Source organism: Myotis yumanensis, unplaced genomic scaffold (assembly GCF_028538775.1).
Source record: "Myotis yumanensis isolate MYYU_CA2020_CCGP unplaced genomic scaffold, mMyoYum1.0.hap1 SCAF_16, whole genome shotgun sequence".
Classification (NCBI taxonomy): Eukaryota; Metazoa; Chordata; class Mammalia; order Chiroptera; family Vespertilionidae; genus Myotis; species Myotis yumanensis.
This window is the reverse complement of record NW_027223767.1, coordinates 22928611-22948138: the sequence shown is the minus strand read 5'-3', so window position 1 is coordinate 22948138 and position 19528 is coordinate 22928611. Positions and strand designations below refer to the sequence as shown.

The 19528-nt window shown below is 38.1% G+C and overlaps 1 protein-coding gene across 1 annotated transcript in view; it reads right to left on the bottom strand.

The window, feature by feature from the left end:
• The window catches only part of ATAD5 (ATPase family AAA domain containing 5), a 43213-nt gene that overhangs the window by 18769 nt on the left and 4916 nt on the right, over positions 1-19528 (bottom strand). The window contains exons 2-10 of the mRNA XM_070394062.1: positions 16648-18548; positions 15694-15802; positions 11911-12075; positions 10772-10898; positions 10112-10193; positions 7220-7404; positions 4731-4885; positions 2116-2275; positions 1130-1456 (exon numbers count right to left, since the gene is read on the bottom strand). Of these exons, the coding sequence (XP_070250163.1) occupies positions 1130-1456; positions 2116-2275; positions 4731-4885; positions 7220-7404; positions 10112-10193; positions 10772-10898; positions 11911-12075; positions 15694-15802; positions 16648-18548 (3211 nt within the window). The remainder of the gene's footprint in view (positions 1-1129; positions 1457-2115; positions 2276-4730; positions 4886-7219; positions 7405-10111; positions 10194-10771; positions 10899-11910; positions 12076-15693; positions 15803-16647; positions 18549-19528) is intronic.

Genomic DNA, 19528 nt, shown 5'->3' with positions numbered 1-19528 from the left:
AACTGAATGTTGTAAAGATGTCAATTCACTCCAAACTAATCTATAAACTAATGCAAAATCAAACCTCAATGGGATTTATGAGAGTAAGGGAAACTATAGTTCATAGTAGAGATGTATGAAAATTGCTTTTAAAAATGATAGACTGCTGAAACCGGTTTGGCTCAGTGGATAAAGCGTCGGCCTGAGGACTGAAGGGTCCCGGGTTTGATTCCGGTCAAGGGCATGTACCTGGGTTACGGGCACATCCCCAGTAGAGGTGTGCAGGAGGCAGCTGATCGATGTTTCTCTCTCATCGATGTTTCTGACTCTCTATCTCTCTCCCTTCCTCTCTGTAAAAAATCAATAAAATATATTTTTTAAAAAAATGATAGACTTGCTATACAAATATCAAAACATACTCTAAAGCAGGGATGAGGAACCTTTTTTCTGCCAAGGGCCATTTGGATATTTATAATATCATTTGCGGGCCATACAAAATTATCAATTTAAAAATTAGCCTGCTCTATTTGGTCAAACATTTCATTAACTCACCCCTAATGCCTTGGCAGGGCCAGACCAAATGATCTAATGGGCTTTATACAGCCAGCAACATAAATAGATGAATTAATTTAATAAGGTACTTAGGAAAAGTTAGATACCCTGAATGGGAACATGTAAGAAATATGAGAAATACATGTAAAATAATATGTATAATATGATCCCTATTTTTTAAAATATATTTTTACTGATTTCAGAGAGAAAGGGAGAGGGAAAGATAGAAACATCAATGATGAGAGAGAATCATTGATCAGCTGCCTCCTGCATGCCCCCACTGGGGATCGAGCCTGCAACCCAGACATGTGCCCCTGACAGGGAATTGAAACTGGGGACCCTTCAGTCTGCAGGCTTATGCTCTATCCACTGAGCCAAACCGGCTAGGGCTGATCCCTATTTTTTATAAAAGCATATATATTTACAGAAGCGAAAAACAATCAAAGATCAAAAAGCAATGTTAATAAGATTATCTATAAGACTCTCATTAGTGAGGCTTCCACTTCTATTTATACATATATATTGTTTGAATTTGCAATGAGCACATATTGAGAGAGGGGAAGTGACAGGTTTAAAAAAAAGATAAGAACTAATTTACCAGGAACAGAAGATATTTCTGATGTAGATGCTTTGTCATCATCTATTATCAGAACATCAGAATCTTCTACTGCTTCACTTTCCACTTCACATGTACTCACAGCAGTTTGTGTCTTCCTGCGTGTTTTAGAATACAGACTTCTGGAAGAATCTAGCTTTATCCCAGTGTAGTTGTGTGTTTTTTCCAGTTCTTTTGGTTTTCCATTTATATTTTCTGGATTTTCTGAATACTCATTTGGTTTCCTTCTTTTTGATTTATGATTTTTGGTTTCCACTCGTTTCCTTTTGGTTTCCTTTAGACTGACATCAGGCTCTAGTTGTGGATTTTCTATTTGGGGAATAATAGAAATGCATATGCTTACTAATCAAAAAAATTTTAATACCCAATAATCTTAGTATTACTTCAAAATATCCAATTGTCTTACTATAAAACGAAAGGTAAGAATCAAATATGGCATGCTGAAAGCAAGCTGAATATCTTATTTAGACTGCCTTTATACAAGCAAATAAGTTCAAATTATCTCATTTAAGGCTTTCCTTAAGTGAATTATTAATAGCTATCTTGGGCTGGCATCTCTGGAAGCTAGCAGGGGCTAACACTGCATTGCACAAGATGCTTTACTTCAGTTGAATAAATTCTCCCTGCCAACCATAAGCAATGTTCTCTTCATGATGACCACTTCCAAGGGTCAATGGCTAACTCTTAGTGCTTTTTTTCTTTTTCTTAAAAAATGTTTTCATTGATTCTAGAGAGAGAGGGAGAGACAGAAACATCGATGATGAGAGAGGAACATCTATTTAGCTATCTCCTGCATGCCCCTCACTGGGATCTAACCTGCTACATGGGCATGTGCCCCTGACTGGGAATTGAACCTATGACCTCTAGGTGCATGGGACAATGCTCAACCAACTGAGCCACACCAGCCATAATCTCTTAGTGATTTCAAAAGTGAAATATTAACATAAATGATAATAATTATCACTAACCTTGTTTACAATGACATTCAGAGAGTACTTGGAGCTCAGCTTTTTTTTTTAGAAGCAATGGAAAATATTTCCTCAAAGAAAACTCAGGATTTAACCATGTAATTTCCTCCAGCAAAAGATTTCTTACTTCTTCAGTAAAATCTTTTCTTCTCCCCATAAACTGAAATAAAGAATAAAATACTCAATAACTGACCCACATTGTCTATTAACATTAAGCACAACACTACCAATTACTTTGTCAATAATCTTATCTAATAATAGACAAACATGGTAATTGACCGTACCTTCACTACACTTCCCATTGGCTAATCAGCGTGATATGCAAATTAACGGCCAACAAAGATGGTGGCTAATTTGCATACTGCAGGCAGATCCCACTGCGCCGCCCCACCTGGGGCTGGCAGCAGCGCAATCCCCAGCTGCTGGCCACCCCAGTGTGAGATCCTGGCCTACCATGTGTGGGGCAGGGCGGGCGGGGCGGGCGGCAGCATGATCCTGAGCCGCCACCCGCCCCACAACAGGGAGAGGCTGGCAGCACACCCCCCCATGGGGGTAGGAGCCCCGGGCGCAGGCAGCTCCTCAGAATGGACACTGGAGCTGCGAGCCCCAGGTGCACAGCCAGGAGACACGAACCTGCCTACTCGAGCATCAGGCTTATGCTTATTGGAACTAGGCACCAATACATTAGAGAAGTTATTTTAAAACAAACAACAAAGAAGAAAATAGGTGTCGACCCCAGAACTATGTCCCCACAGGGAGTGGGTGACAGCAAAGAGGAGCGCAGGCTGACATGCTGCGGGCGGCGAGGACAAACATGGAGCTGAGGGAAGCAGCCGGAGCAAAGGCCCCAGCTGTCTGACTCCATTTACCTGAAATGCCGGGAGCAGGAAGCGCACAGGCACAGGAAGCGACCAGTGCTTTCCAGGGGGGTTTGAGGGACTGGGGCCTAAGGGAGAAATGATTTTAGAGGAAGTGCAGCAGCTTGCAGGTGCAGGAGGCCTGGCTCCCAGGTCAAAAATCAGAAAAACAACTCAGAAAGGAAACCTGAAGAAAGCCCTGGAAGTCCCCAAAGGAAAAAAGGCCTGGGCATCTCCACAGAAGAGCGAAAGGGCGTGGGACACAGTATGACGGACGGCTCTGGAAGCGAAAAGGAGCATCAGGAAAGCGGCAAGCACAGGGGAGGGCGGGAGACTCTGCTGTAAGGCGGGCCCGGCGTGGGGATTGGGGGTGGGTCTGAGGAAGTGGAGGCCCAGGGCCAGGACCAGGACGGCCCTCAGGAAGAAACACACCGCCCCCCCCAACATCAGACAGAGACCAGGAGTGACCGGCAAGTTCGGGACAAAAAGTGAAGGAGGACAGCAGGGCACCTGGCAGCAGCTGTGCATGCGGTTTCGGGAAGGAGACAGAGCCACGCCGGGGTCCCGTCTCCCGGGGGCGCTCCAGCGCGGCGAGCTTAGACTCAGACAACACAAGCAAGCAGCCCAGGCTTTAAGGCCTCACTGGGTGCTTGAGCTATTCTTTAAAAAAAATATTTTAACACATTTCAATTTCAAGAAGTAAAAACAAAACCAAGAAAGAAAAACTACGCTTTTGGAGCCTGAACATCCACAGGGCACAGGGACCTCAGCGCGATCCCGAGCCACCGCCCGCCCCAGCGCGGGATCCGGGCCTGCCATGTGCTGGGCGGGGTGGGCGGGGCAGGCAGCAGCACAATCTGAGCAGCAGCCCGACCCAGCGCGGGATCCGGGCCTGCCATTTGCGACCGGGGAAGACGGGGCAGACACCGCGGGATTGGGCGTGCCATCTGCCACCAGGGAAGCGGGCCTAAGCCAGCAGGTGGTTATCTCCCAAGGGGTCCCAGACTGTGAGAGGGCACAGGTTGGGCAGAGGGACCCCCCCCCCCCCCCCGCACCAGTGCACAAATTTTTGTACACTGGGCTTCTAGTCCTATATAATAAAAGGCTAATACGCAAATCGATGAAACGGTGGAACTACCAGTCACTATGATGTGCACTGACCACCAGGGGGCATTCGCTCAACGCAGGAGCTGCCCCCTGGTGGTCAGTGTGCTCCCCCAGCCAGAAGCCAGGCTTATGGCTGGCAAGTGCAGTGACAGCAGCACTAAGCCGTCATTCAGACAGCCACCGAGGGCTCCCAGACTGGGAGAGGGTGCAGGCCAGGCTGAGGAACCCCTCCCCACCCCGACCCAGGCATGAATTTCATGCACCGGACTTCTAGTAAGTCAATATTAGTTTTCATCACTAAATGTAAGTTTGATGGAAATGTTATTAAAAACAATCTTGATGGCAAAAAGCTGCATTTGCTTAGTTTTTTAAGGACTTAAAACAATTGTTCTATTTCAACTAGTAATTGTACTTCACATATTTACTAGATTAAAATGCTGACTTATAAAGTATCTAAATGTACTATATAATGTAATCTTTTGAAACTGGCTAGCATTAATTCTTAAAATGTTTTTATAGCTCTAGTATTTAAAAGAGATATTACTTTAGCTGAGATTTATTTTTTAGGCTACAATAGTAGATATCCAAATTTTTTTTCTCTAAAAGATGTGAAGGAAACACTCTACAATGAATGAGCTTTCTAATACTTACCACAACAGTAGAATTATTACTTCTCAAATTTGAATTCAATGTTGAAAATTCACCAAGAGCAATAACACATTTAGAAAGATTTACTTTAGTATTCCATTGTTTAAGTTTAATTAAGCGAGAGCAAGTGGGTGGTTTCAAATGCCACAAAGAGCACCCTAAAGAAAAACAGAAAAATTGTTTTAATTACCTTCATTCACATATTATCCATTTATCAAATGCCAAGTATATAAACATAAAAAGACTTAACTACATAGTTAACACAAAAGAATCAAAACTAAGATGAGTACAAAAGGAACAAAATCTTCACCTCCAACAAATATGATTAATAAAAATTACCTAGTCTTCCCTTCCAATTGTTAAAAATAAGCAAATATCTACAAATTTTCTTCTATTTTTAAATCAACCTTGCTACTCACAATAAAAATGTCAGTGTCAGTTAACATTCTGGTTTAAAGTTTAAACTCTAAAGTCAGACCTAGATTCAAATCCAGACTCTGCCTCTTACTAGCTAGGTGACTGTGGGCAAGATCCTAAACCTTAGTTTCTTCATGTGTAAAGTGGGGGCAACAATTATAATACTTAACTTTCTAAAGTTGTTATGGGAATTAAACTAGATATTCATATGAAGTGTTTGGCAAATGCCAAGCAACAGTTAAGTATTCGCTAACTCTTATGGTTAGGGAGAGAAGTGCTCTCTGTGTTTGCCTTATCTGCTCATCTCCAATGTTTTATAGTAGCATGCTTCTAGGAGAATGGGTTTGTCAAAATAGGGGGGAGGGGGGAGCATAACTAATTTCTATAGTTGAATATACTTTCAGAAAATACTATGTAAACCCTGGCCAGGTAGTTCAGTAGGTTAGAGCGTGATCCTAATATGCCAAGATTGCAGGTTAAATCCCTGGTCAGGGCACATACAAGAATTAACTAAGGAATACATAAATAAGTGGAACAACAAATCGATATTTCTCCCTTCCTCTCCTCTCTCTAAAAATCAATCAATAAAAATTTAAATTAAAAAAAATACTATATAGCCGAAACTGGTTTGGCTCAGTGGATAGAGCATCGGCCTGCGGACTGAAAGGTCCCGGGTTCGATTCCGGTTAAGGGCATGTACCTTGGTTGCGAGCACATCCACGGTGGGAGATGTGCAGGAGGCAGCTGATTGATGTTTCTCTCTCATCGATGTTTCTAACTCTCTATCTCTCTCCCTTCCTCTCTGTAAAAAGTCAATAAAATATATTTTAAAAAAATACTATATAAAATTGAACTAGTAAAAAAGAACAGAAAAGGCTTCATCAACTGAATGACCAGTGGCAGTTGGAAAAAAGGAAAAGTAGAATATTATTACAAAGACAGGCTGGGAAGTTCTCCATACAAATGAGAAGCCGAATGAAACTCAAAAAGTATCTAGGTCAGGCCCTGACTGGTGTTGCCCAGTGATTAGAGCATTGGCCCTCAGGCCAAAGGGTCACAGGTTCGATTCCAGTCAAGGGCACATATGGGGGTTCAATCACCAGCCGTGGTCAGCCAATTGATGTATCACTCTCATCAATGTTTCCTCTATCTCTCTCTCTCTTTTTCTCCCTCCCTCCCTCCATTCCATTTTCTCTAGAAATCAATGGAAAGAAAGTGTCCTTGGATGAGGATTAACAACAATAACAAAATACCAAGGTCAAAAGCATAAAAGGAAAAGAAAGAAACAGAACACAGTGTACACTTGGTGACAGAAGGAGTGCACTAAACCAAACCACAGAGCCAGCTGAGGGAATAGAACTGGTTTTGTGCTGACAAAAATAACTCTAGGTAGAAACAATAACAACATAAAGATATAAGGTTTTGTACATTACCAGCAATTAAAAAATATATGAGTAAAGTAAGACTGTACTTGTTACAGCATTAGAATCCAAATAGAATTAGGTTATGGTCATACTAAAACCACCTTATAAGAAAGAGGCTTGTGCAAACAGTTCATTCTTGTGCACAGTGCATGTGAGAATAGGGTGAACTAGGGCAATGAAGCACTGCTACTTGTTACCCATTCCAGAAAATATTCCCCAAAATAGGTAGGTACTAAACAGCAGAAGCTGTTCTGGAAAGGAGGCAAACAAATTTCCCTGAACATGAGCTTGAACTCCTGTGAGAAATTCTTAAAGATGACCTGTTCACACACGGGCTATAATTTCAGAAGGGAATGGCCTTCCTTTTAGAACACAGTGCCTCTCTGGAGAACAACGTGCACTTAAGGTCCCACACACATTGCCTGCTGTCCCCCGGCATGAGGGGTAAAGGCTGAGGGTGACTTTGGCTTTCTTGCCCCTGGTCATCCTTGGTAAAGTGAGTCTAAGGCTCAGGAAGAGACTTTAAATTCCCACTAAAATCATTCTAAGAATTACACTTAAACCTTTGCCTCATCTTAAACCACCTTACATAGTTTCATATTACTTCTAACAGTTTCAAAGTAAATATCCCATAATAATAAACAAGCTCACCATCATCTTTTTGTTGTACATGAACTACTCTCTGGAAACTGGTACTCACTGCATTGTACACATCTAATGCAGCAGATTTCTTTGCAATTTGTCGTTTCAACAAATCTGGCAGACCACTCATTAAAAAGTCACGCTTTGCTTTAAGTCGCACATCACAATCCTGAGATCTTTCAGAGGTATCTTGACTTTTAAGAAAATGATGTGAAAAGGAAAGCTAAGGTTATAAAAACTTTAAACATATAAACTGTCCTATATAATAAAGAGCTAATATGCTAATTAGACTAGACGGCGGAACGACCTTCTGGAGCAACCTTCCAGAATGACCAGTGGGCAGGGGGCTGCGAGGGCCGAGGCAGCCAGGGCTAAAAAGGCCTACTCTTGCACAAATTTTGTGCATCGGGCCCTAGTCTTTAAAATAAATACCTTTAATTTAATTTGAAAAGATTTAGTCAGCTAAGATGTTAGCTGGTCAAATTCTTTTTTGCTTATCATAAAAACAAAAGTCTATCAGTGTTAAGAAGTTAAATAAGTGTATATATATGTATATATATATAAAAAATATGGCCCTGACCGGTTTGGCTCAGTGGATAGAACATCGGCCTGCAGACTCAAGAGTCCTGGGTTCGATTCCAGTCAAGGGCATGTATCTTGGTTGTGGGCACATCCCCAGTGGGGGTTGTGCAGGAGGCAGCTGTTTGATATTTCTCTCTCATCAATGTTTCTAACTCTCTATCCCTCTCCCTTCCTCTCTGTAAAAAAATCAATAAAACATTTTTTTTTAAATGCATTTAAAAAAAAAAGAAAGAAAAAATATGAAGGACACCCACTAAAATGTTAACAGGGGCTATTTAGGGGTGGTAAGTCCCCCCCCCCCATTGTTTTCTGTTTTCCTTTTTAAAAAATGCATTTATACATATAATAATCAGAAAACAGCAAGTCTCTAGCATAATCGGTTAGTGCATTCAGCTGTTAACCAAAAAGTTGGTTGGAGTCCATCCAGGGATGCCTCTCGCATTCTTAGAAGGAAAATTTCTTTATATCTTTGTCCTCCCACATTCTCTCTCAGCAGTTACTGGAGAGGGGCCTTCTAGTACTACACTCTTGGCCCTAGCTGGGGGCTCAGTTGGAGCATCATCCTGTACACCAAAAGGTTACAGGTTCAATGTCCGGTCAGGGGGGCACTTGCCTACATTGCAGGTTTGATCCCCAGTCAGGGTGTATATGGGAGGCAACCAATCAATGTACCTTTCTCTCTTTCACTCTCCTTTCTCTCCCTCTCCCACCTCTACTTCCACTCTCTGTAAAAAACAATGGAAAAAATATTCTCACTCCTTGGTTGAGGGTTAAAAAAAAATAAGCCTGGCTGATGTGGCTCAGCATCAACCCAAGAACTAAGAGATCACCGGCTCGATTCCCAGTCAGGGCACATGCCTGGGTTTCAGGCTCAATCCCCAGTAGGGGGCATGGCAGGAGACAGCCAATCAATGATGTTTTTCATTGATGTTTCTATCTCTCTATCCTTCTCCCTTCTTCTCTCTCTAAAAATCAATAAAAACATTATTTTTTAAAAATTTAAATAATAATATGTGTGTGTGTGTATATACTGAGCAAAAGCAACTACACACAAAAGAATATACATAACTGAATATATATAATTAAAGTTTACGTAAAATTTTAAAACATAATACTAATCTATGGTAATAGAAATCATAATAGTGGTAACCTTTTTGTTGTAGCAGTGGTGGGGATAACAGGAAAAGTAAGTAACTTTTCTGGAGTAAAATAAAAATGTTATATCCCAATATAATGTACTTATCAAAGCTGTATGCTTAATATTTATGCATTTAACAATATATAATTTGTAAATCAATAAAATTGAAATAGGAAAAACAAATAACCTGAATACATGATGTCCCTAAATTTGGTCTTCTTCCATTGTGCCATCCACTTACATAGACCAGAACTTAAGTGTTATCCTTACACCTTCTTCTCCCCACCCCAACGCTCATTAATCACTAAGGGTTTTTAAATTTATCTCCTAAATCTTTTCCAACACCTGAGTCCACACTTCCATCATTTCACACCTGGCCTCCTGCATCCACTATGAGCTCTCCTCTATTCCACTCTTTATACAACAGCAGAATTAATCCAGCAGTCAGAGAAAACTTTCAAAATCCAATGTCCATACTCATGTTTAAAATCCTTTGGTTGGACTGGCACCCACTTCTCCAGCTTAATCTCACATTCCTCTCTCCCCTGCTCTCTATGTGCAAGTCGCACTGGCATTCTTTCCATCTCCTGTATTGACCACACTCCATCCAGGTATAGGGACTGTTCCCTCTGGCTAGAACGCTGTTCCTTCCCCTGATGAACTCCTGCTTATCCTTCCGTTCAGGTGTCATTTCCTCAGTAAAGCCTTTTTTAACAAGACCAAATTTACTTAATATAAACTTAATAGAACTTTGTATCTCTCCTTCTTAGTACAAATGCAATTATTTCATTTGTTGGCCCAATTAATGTTAAATTATAGCTTGTCTTTCTTCTAGAATATAAGCCTCATAAGGACAGGGAATGTCTCTTGTTTTGTTTCCCATAATATTTCTCGTACCAAAAAACAGTGCCTGGTTTATTGAATAAGTTCATAATCAGCTTTTTGGTTTTTTGGTTTGCCTATTTATTTTTCACTATTTTGTTTAGAGATGGCCCCAAAATGTTTGCAAAAAAACAAGATCTTCAAATTCAGTTATAGCACTGTCATATTTTAAGTTCATCTTTTAAAATGTATTTATTAAAGCTTCAAATGATAATTTCTATGCTTTCTCATCAAAGTAAATGAAAAAAACACACATCCCATAAAACATTTTGGCATTTAAAAATTTGTCCTGAACTAACCTGCTTTCATCAAAACCAAGGATAGGATCAGCTGTTTTATGAACCTTTCTGGTAAGAAATAAAGGAGCGATTTTCATTTTTCCTGAGAAAAATAAATACTTAGGTTAGTATTAATGTTCATCATCTCCACTTCCTTCCAACTACTTTCCAAATTATATCTCTATCTTTTTAAACTTTTAAAAAACGAATTCCTTAAAAGTTTCTTCAAATTAAGAAAAATTCTATATAATGATCTAGTTCCTCAACTGGGCAATATCATTATCAGAATCTCTTGGAGAACAACATTTTTTTAAACTATAGATTCCTACAACCCAGCTCTGGAAATTCTTAGTTAATATGTCTAGAAAAGGAAATAAAGATTTAAATTTTTTTTTTAATTTACCCAGATTATTTTGATGAATAGTCAGGTTTGGGAACCACTAACTTAACTAAGGATAAATAAATATACAGAAATGTGATAACTTAAGATATGGTCAGTTACCCTTTGCAAAACTCCTCACTACATTATAACTTTACTTATAAAAATAGAAATAATATTTAATCCAATTAAAGTTTACCATTTATAAAATAAGAGATTAAATTAAAATGGGAGCATTTAGAACAATATAATCCCCCCCAAACATTCTAATGTTCACCATACATGTTATCAAATCTGATTACCAGGTTCATTTTTAGAAGTCTTGGTAGGTTTTTTTCCTAGCACATCATTTAGACACTGAAGTTTCTTCTGATTTGTCTCAGGATGCTTTAAAGAAGTAGGACTTGAATTTATTATTATTACAGAGTCCTAAGACAAAATAAGAAAAAAATCTTTAAAATATATCATACACAAGAAAAAGTTAAAGTAGAGTTCATTACCACCAAACCACCAGTATTACATGAAATGTTGAAGGGTATTCTTTAAAATGAGGACGAGGAGGAGGAGGAGGAAGTGAAGGAGGAGGAGGAGGAGAAAAGATAAAAAATATGAACAATAAAAACAGAAACAGAGGCATAGAAAAGAAACATGGAACAGACTGGTGAATCTCAGAGGAAAGGGGGGGCAGGGCAGGAAGAAATTAATCAAAGAACTTATATGCATAAACACATATCTATGGACATAGACAATAGGGTGGTGAAGGCCTAGGGTGGGATGAGAATCGGGTGAAGGGGAGCAATGGGGTAAAAAACTGGGACATCTGTAATACTTTCAACAATAAAGACTTTTAAAATAAAATGTCATTAAAATTTCAAAAGGATTACAGTGCTAGAAGCCATAGAAAAGGTAATTACATTAGCAACTCCATACATTTCCCCATCATTAGACTACAACTTGAAAAAAATTTAAAAACTGCACCATTTGGGGAGAAATTAATAATTTATTGTATATGAGGAAGGTTGGTGTTTTGAAGAAAGGGAAGCCCTACTGCAGTCTATGAAGAATCTTGAATGACTCAATAAGGATTCAAACATTCTGTAGGCAAAAGAAAGCCAAAGACTTTTAAAGCAGAAATAAAAATTACATTCTTCCTATCACCTCAAGGCTACCTTATAATTTTACCTTTTAACTTCATAATGATTTCCTTCTCCCACTCCAAACAACAAAATAGGACAGAATTTTTTTTAGAGAGAGAGAAAGGGGGAGGGAAAGGAGAGAAACATCAATAAGAGAGAAATATGGATAGGTTGCCTCCCGTATGCACCCCGATGGGGGATCGAACCTATGAACTTTCGGTATCTGGGATGGCATTTCAACCAACTGAGCCACTGTGGTCAGGGTTAGAACATAATTTATACCAATAAATATTTGCAATACTTACTTCTGTGTCTGACATTTTCTTTCCTTCAGGAAGAATCTGACGTCTAGATGAACGCCTTAAGGGTGTCACTATTTCTTCAGCAGCTTTTGACCTACTAATGTGTAAAGCTTTTGCTTTTTCAATCAATTGTTTTGCTTTTGATACATTTTTTGAAGTATTGCTTGCCTAAACAAAAATATGAAACATTCATTTAGATCTCTGGCAAAGGTATTATATTTAATAATAGAAAAAAAAGAAAAGGCAAAACCATGGAGACAGTAAAAAGATCAGTGGTTGCCAGGGGTTGGGGCGGGCAGCAGGAAGGAATGAATAGGCAAGGCATAGAAGAGTTTTAAGGCAGTGGAACTAGTCTGTATAATACTATAATGGTGGATACATGTCATTATATATTTGTCCAAGCCCACAGATACCAGAACACATTAAGGCAGTGGTTCTCAACCTTCTGGCCCTTTAAATACAGTTCCTCAGGTTGTGACCCAACCATAAAATTATTTTTGTTGCTACTTAATAACTGTAATGTTGCTACTGTTATGAATTGTAATGCTACTGTTATGAATCTGATATGCAGGATGGTCTTAGGCGACCCTTGTGAAAGGGTCGTTTGACCGCCAAAGGGGTTGTGACCCACAGGTTGAGAACCGCTGCCTAAGGGCTATGAATCCTAATGCAAACTATGGACTCTAGGTAATAATATGCCAACATAGACTCTTCAATCTGAACAAATGTACTACTTGGCCCTTTCGCCCTCTTCTGCCCCCAACGGGAGTACATCTCCTAAACTCTAAGGGTTCCTTAGGAGACTTGCAACCAGGGAACAGTGGGCAGTGGCAGCTCATCCCAGACCAACACCCACAGCCCCCAAGGTCCTCTTTTCTCTGACTTTCTAGAGAGTCAAAGCAGCCCCACCTAGGCTCTCTCCTGTTGCTTCTGGTATCCTAAGCCCTTTCTCATTTCATTGTCCCCTGACTTAATACTGAAAATAGAAATAAAACAACAAAATACCACAAATGTACTACTCTGGTAATGATAATGGGGGAGGTTGTGCATGTGTGGGTGCGGAAGATATATGAGAAATCTCTGTACCTTTAGCTCAATTTTGCTGTAAACCTATAACTGCTCTTAAGAGGAAAATGTCTATTTAAAAATATATATAATAGGAAAAATACAATCATAAATTACATTAGAGACAAAGAAATGGTTATTCAAATATTGCCAAGGCAATTAACTTAAAATGACTAGTTATACTTGGTTTGCCATGATTTCTTACTTGAAATTTATCCTGATAAATAGTTACATTTGTGAGAAACATCCAGAAAGATGTTAGCAGTATAGATTAGAATTGTTGGTTATTTCTCCACCATCTTCATGCCATCTATTCTTTGATTTTATCCATTTATTTGAACTTCATTTTTATTTATGACAGAACCATCTAATCAGGAAGTCTGATACTTCAGTATTTATACAGTCCTTTAATTTTTTTATTTCCTTTATTTATTGGGGTGACATTGGTCAACATGAACATACAGGTTTCATGTGTGAGTTTCTATGTCATAAGATCTGTATATTGCACAGTGTGCGTACCACCCAAAGTCAAATCTTCTCCTGTCACCACATATTAGGACCCCTTCTCCACTTACCCCCTTCCCTCTGGCAATCACCACACTGCTGTTTATTCTTTGATTTTAGATACCTTTAGGCTGAATCCTTTGGCGAGAGATTGAAAAGGTAATAGGTGTGGAAAAGAGCACTAGATAAGAATAATTCTGGTCTTCAGACCTGGTTCTGTCATTGATGTGCTAAGAGATCTTGTACATTTTATATACTTCTGCAGTTTGTTTTTTAAATAAATGTTTGCTGTTTCATCTCATCCATTTTCAGAGTTTCATTTACCAGCAATATGCTAATGACTCCTTTAGCTTTCCCTATGGTTCAAATCTCTGCAAAGATTTAGGACCATGGATCCAACTGGTAGTTATAAATGGTTCCACGTGGACATCCCACAGTTACCTAGAATCCATTTCTTTCAAAACCAAATTCCTCATCTTTCTCCCACACTGAGCTTTCTTCCTATCTCAGTGGAATGCAGCAGCATCCGCTCAAAAGCCCAAGCCAGAAGCCTGACTATCGTGCTTCACTTCTCCCTTTCTTTCACATTCAGTCCATCAAGTCACCTGAATAACCACTGTCCACTTTTCACTACTGTCATTCAAAACACAATATATCTCATGTGGATTACTCCAAAGGCCTCTTAAATGGTCTCCCAGCCTCAAACCTTCCCACTTTAATTATTTTCCACACTACAGAGCAATTTTTCTAAAACTCCTCATCATGTTAGTCCCCTTACTTAAAATGGCTCCCTACTTCTCTCAGAATAGAGTTCAAATTCCTGAATAGTCCAGACCCCACTTCTCACTCCCTAAAATATAAATGTTCTCTCTTGTCTCCAGGGCCTTTACACACACCATTCCCTATGTTTAAAGGACAATTTTTATTGTTTAGGTCCCTGTTTATTGTTCCTAGAAGGTAGGCATCCCATTTATGTGCTTTCAGTATTTACTTTATTATAAATCTTATCACATGTATTCAATTGCATGTTTATGTGCCTGAATTCACCGTAAGACCTTAAGCTCCATGAAAGTCTAGTCCATGTGCATTCTTCTATGGAGCTGTCCTCCCAATGCCTAGCATATAGTATTGCATTAAATAAATATTTATTACATGAAAAAATGAAGCCAGAACCATTCTGAAAGCCATTCTGTAAATATCTGTTGGAAGAGCTGTTATGAATATGGAGCTCTTAGGAAAATCAGTCTATTCTTATTCTCATAAATGAAAAATTTCTTCCAGAAAATGACTAAGATTTTCGCCTGTTGCTAGTAAACAAGCCTGGCTAAGGCTTCAAAAAGCAAGGCGGTATGGTAAGACGATCACTGACACATTAACAGTATGAGATAAAATAACGGATCTAAGTAAATTCAGATAAGGGCCCCAATTTGGATATAACAAATTTTGAGATTTGTCTTGTTGGGAACTTTATTACTGAATCATAATTCTAAGCAGTACACAAACAAAGCATGGTCTTTCTAAAACAAAAGTTGAATAAACCTACAGTTAATTGGGTTATTGCTAAACATCCTATAATGCACAGGAGAATCCCCCACACCAAAGAATTATCCAGCCCAAGATGTCAATAGTACCAGAAATGGTACTCTTTATTTCTAATCTACAGAAATACTAGTGAACCAAACATTCGAACATGACCTAAAAGTAACCTTAGAGAAAAATTGGAATGTAACTCTCAAAACCTAGAAAAAGTAAATTAGACTGCCCTTATCAATTGCTTTCATCTCACAATTAACTATCTTGATATCTTAATAACTAACTAGAGCAGCAGTTCTCAACCTGTGGGTCGCAACCCCTTTGGGGGTCAAACGACCCTTTCACAGGGGTCACCTAAAACCATCGGAAAACACATATATAATTACATATTGTTTTTGTGATTAATCACTATGTTTTAATTATGTTTAATTTGTAACAATGAAATTGGGGGTCAACACAACATGAGGAACTGTATTAAAGCGTCCCAGCATTAGGAAGGTTGAGAACCACTGAACTGGAGGAATAAAAAAATAGTGGAAAATAACATAGGGTTGTAGTTAACATAATCAATCTAAGAAATGTGTGAATCTTCTTATAGTGTATTACTTCTAATAGTAGTAGTTGTTATTTTTGCTTATAAGAAAATAGAATATCACTTACAGGAATCCCTAATATTTCAATTACCTTTCTAGTTTGATAGGTAAAATCTCCACCAGTTGCTTCAGATTTCTTGGAACTTTTCTTAGATTTCTTCTTAGATTTTTTGGGAATATTAATTCTGGTGAATTTCATTCTGGGGAAAAAAAATTCAGAAACATTTTCATGATTATAATGTGTAAGAATTTCAATACAGAAAAGAACCAACTAGGGCTCTAATTTCTGGACAGTTCTAAAACAGAAAAACACAAAAACACTCCATTAGTTTCAAATTACTAATTCAAAAGTAAGCCAAACTCAAGGTTAAACTAGCAATATAAGTTGTTTATTTTAGAAGTCATGAATTTTATAGAAAGTTAACCCCTAAGATCACTCTTACCTTAGCCAAAACCAGTATTCAAGTATAGACCTCATAGTGCATGGCCCTGTTTACCCAAGAAATAAAGTTCTATGATTTATTTTTAGTCTCGTTTGTTAAATGCACCAAATTCATATTTGAAGACTATTTCATTCAGCAACTGTTATAAGAGTGTAGAGCTCATTTAAAATATATCTAGAATTCTTCTAAAATCATGCCTGACTTTATTAAATGTGGAAAAGTAGCATTTTGACACCCTCTTTTATTTTCCTGATAAATCAGCTGTGTTCCATGAAAAAAATACTACTCTCTAATGCTTATTTTCCTTCCCAGCTAACAGTACATGCAAAATACTTAAAACTTTATTTATTTATTTATTTATTTTTTAAATATATTTTATTGATTTTTTACAGAGAGGAAGAGAGAGAGATAGAGAGTTAGAAACATCGATCAGCTGCCTCCCGCACATCTCCCACTGGGGACGTGCCCGCAACCCAGGTACATGCGCCTGACCGGAATCGAACCTGGGACCTTTCAGTCCGCAGGCCAACGCTCCATCCACTGAGCCAAACCGGTTTCGGCAATACTTAAAACTTTAGAACAAAAACAAAACTTTGCCTTACCTAATAGGACTCTCTGAATCAGAGGATACTGTGATTAATTCCGCTGTATATAAGGTATGCTTTTCTGATAAGTTGGATGCTCTTGGAGTGGAAGCCTTCACAGGACATATATCTTGAGCATCTCCAGAATCTGTACCTCCAATGATTGTTGCAGAAGGTGTCCTGTTACCTCTTACAGATCTCCTCGTTGATTTGGGTGTAAAAACATTTACCAAGCTGTCTTCAGTTTCAGCTTTAGAATATATTACCTTATCCTTAACTGGTGTGCTAGTTTTTCTTGAAGACTTCTTATACTGAGAAAAAATCTTTAGAGGGTCATCATTTGCTCTATCTTCACAAATAAAACTTGCACTGCTAAATAACGGGCTGTCTTTGAAAACTCCTGTTTTCTTTTGTCTTAAACTCATTCTAAGCCTATTTTTACTTTGTTTACCTTTAAAGGAAAAAGTTGTTTCCTTCATTTGAGGATTTCCCTCTCTATTTTCACCTGAAGTAGCACCAATATCTAACATTTTCTTATCCTTTTTCTTTAGTTTTTTACATTTCCCCTTAGGAAAACTTCCTTTATTAGTGTGTGACTGTGAATTGCCATTATCTGAAACCATTTGGATATTAGGATTTTCCATGATGTTTTTAGAATTACTGTCTCTTTCTTCCTCATTTAAAGATTTTTCATCAGGCTCTTTCTGTTTATCAGAAGGCTTTTTGACTCCATTTTTAAGTGCATCTGATGCTGGCTGCCTAAATGCTTTCATAAATTGCTGTCTTTCTTCTAGAGTGCATTTTGGTTTCACAGCTTCAGAACTTGCAGCTTCCAATACTGCCAATTCTAGTTCTTCCTCCCGTATGACAACGTTAGATTTTCTTTTCTGAATTGTCTGTTCATTCTCAGGATCAGACAGACTATTTTCCATTTCCAACTGCTTTTGTTTCAAGAAAATTGAGGGTATTTTCCCTGTCTTTTTTGGGGGGATAGGGTGAACTTGTGCAAGAACAGTAACTGTCTTAAAAGGTACTTGCTGGTAAATTTCACAGGTTTCTGTATCACTTGTGCAACCACTTGTGACTCTACTTTCAACAGTTTTAGAAGGAACACAAATTGACATTGTAGAGTCTGGGATCTGTTCCAGTTTATTTTCCTTGTGACTTTTTAAAAATTCTTCATACGAGACAGTTATTGTACCATCATTTAACTGGGCTGGTTTAGTTACATTATTTGTAGTACTCTCCATTTCATTAACTAGGGAAGGAATTATCTGTTTACTATCTTTACCATCTTTTTTAAGGAGATTTAGCTCCTCTGCCAAGGGTAAACTTTCAGATAGATCTATTATCTCTTGGCGCTTCCTTTTTCTCAAATTTTTACAACCATTTTCTGTGGTCCCTAGTTTAGGTTTTACTTTCTTAGAACTTTTCTTGGAGGCCACAATGCTTGACTGGTTTTTGATATCTTGAATACTTTCTGCAAGTATTTCTACATGTTGCTTGAGTGAAACAGAAGTACTACTCTCCACGACATCATTATTTAAACTAGAGTCTTCTTTGCTATCATCACTATTAATTTCAATTGGAGATTCATTTTCAGGTTTAATATTACTTAGTTGATGAGATAAATTAACTGTCTTTCTTCTCTTCTTAAACTCTATATTTGAGAACATTTCCAAAGGTATTTTACAGTCTTTGCCAATGTCAGCAGGTGATGCTGCAGATGATTTTATCTTGCACTCTCCTGCTAACTGAGTCTTCTCATTTGTGGGTGAAGTTTTTCTAAAATAATCCAGAATATTACTGGATTTTGGTGGAGAAAAAACCCTGTCTCCAGTCTTCTCTACTGGTGATAAATATTTCGTAATTGTTTCACTGGAAGATCTGTCATCATCTCTCCTTCGCTTTTTGCATACCTATCAATTTAAAAAAAGGTAAAAGGTTTATTTCAACAAAATAATACAAAACATATGTTGTAAACATGATCTAATATTTTCCGTAATTAGATGTAAAAGGAGCTTTAAAGTTAAACCTAATTCAAATCTCAACATGACATCAACTTATACCTTTACTATAGACATATTATCCTTCAATAAAAAGTTTCAAGGCCACCATATTTAGGTACAAATGTGTTCATTTCTATTGGCCTCTTTTTATTCTATAACTTTTGAATAGTACCACCCACCTCACAAGATAAGTAATGAACATGCTACATAAAAATATGTGGTCTGATGCATGGTAGGAACTCTACAAATATTAATTCTGTTCCGTTTTCACTTTTTAAGTTAAAAATAAACAAAATTTCTACTTCTTTTTTTTTTATTTCAGAGAGGAGGGGAGAGGGAGAGATAGAAAGAAACATCAATGATGAAAGAGAATCATTGATTGGCAGGGGATCCAGCCCACAACCGGGGAACATGTCCTCATCAGGAATCGAACTATGAACTCCTGGTTCTTAGGTCAACGCTCAACCACTGTACCACACCAGCTGGGCAAAAAAATTCTACTTCTAAGAAGGGGGTACATAGTGAACAACCCTATGAACCCAAAATTTACTAATCAAGTAAAAATTATGGTGAAGGACACTTTCCACAAATAAAACTTTCCAGTGTTATAATTTGCTATTAAAACAGTACTGCTTGCATCTTACATTATTTATTACCCTCATAATATCAAGATGACTATAATGCTAAAAAGTTATATTTTTGTTGGACATAAATTAGTAACTTACAAAGCTCCATCAGTCTTTTCTTTGATTTTAACTTCCCTCAGTTCATTTGTTAGAATAAATTTGCCAGAATAACAAGAAAAATTTTAAAATAATGAATGGGCGCATTATACTTCTATAAAAGTAAAACACATTATAAAGCTATCGTGATTAAAAGCTTAGTACCGA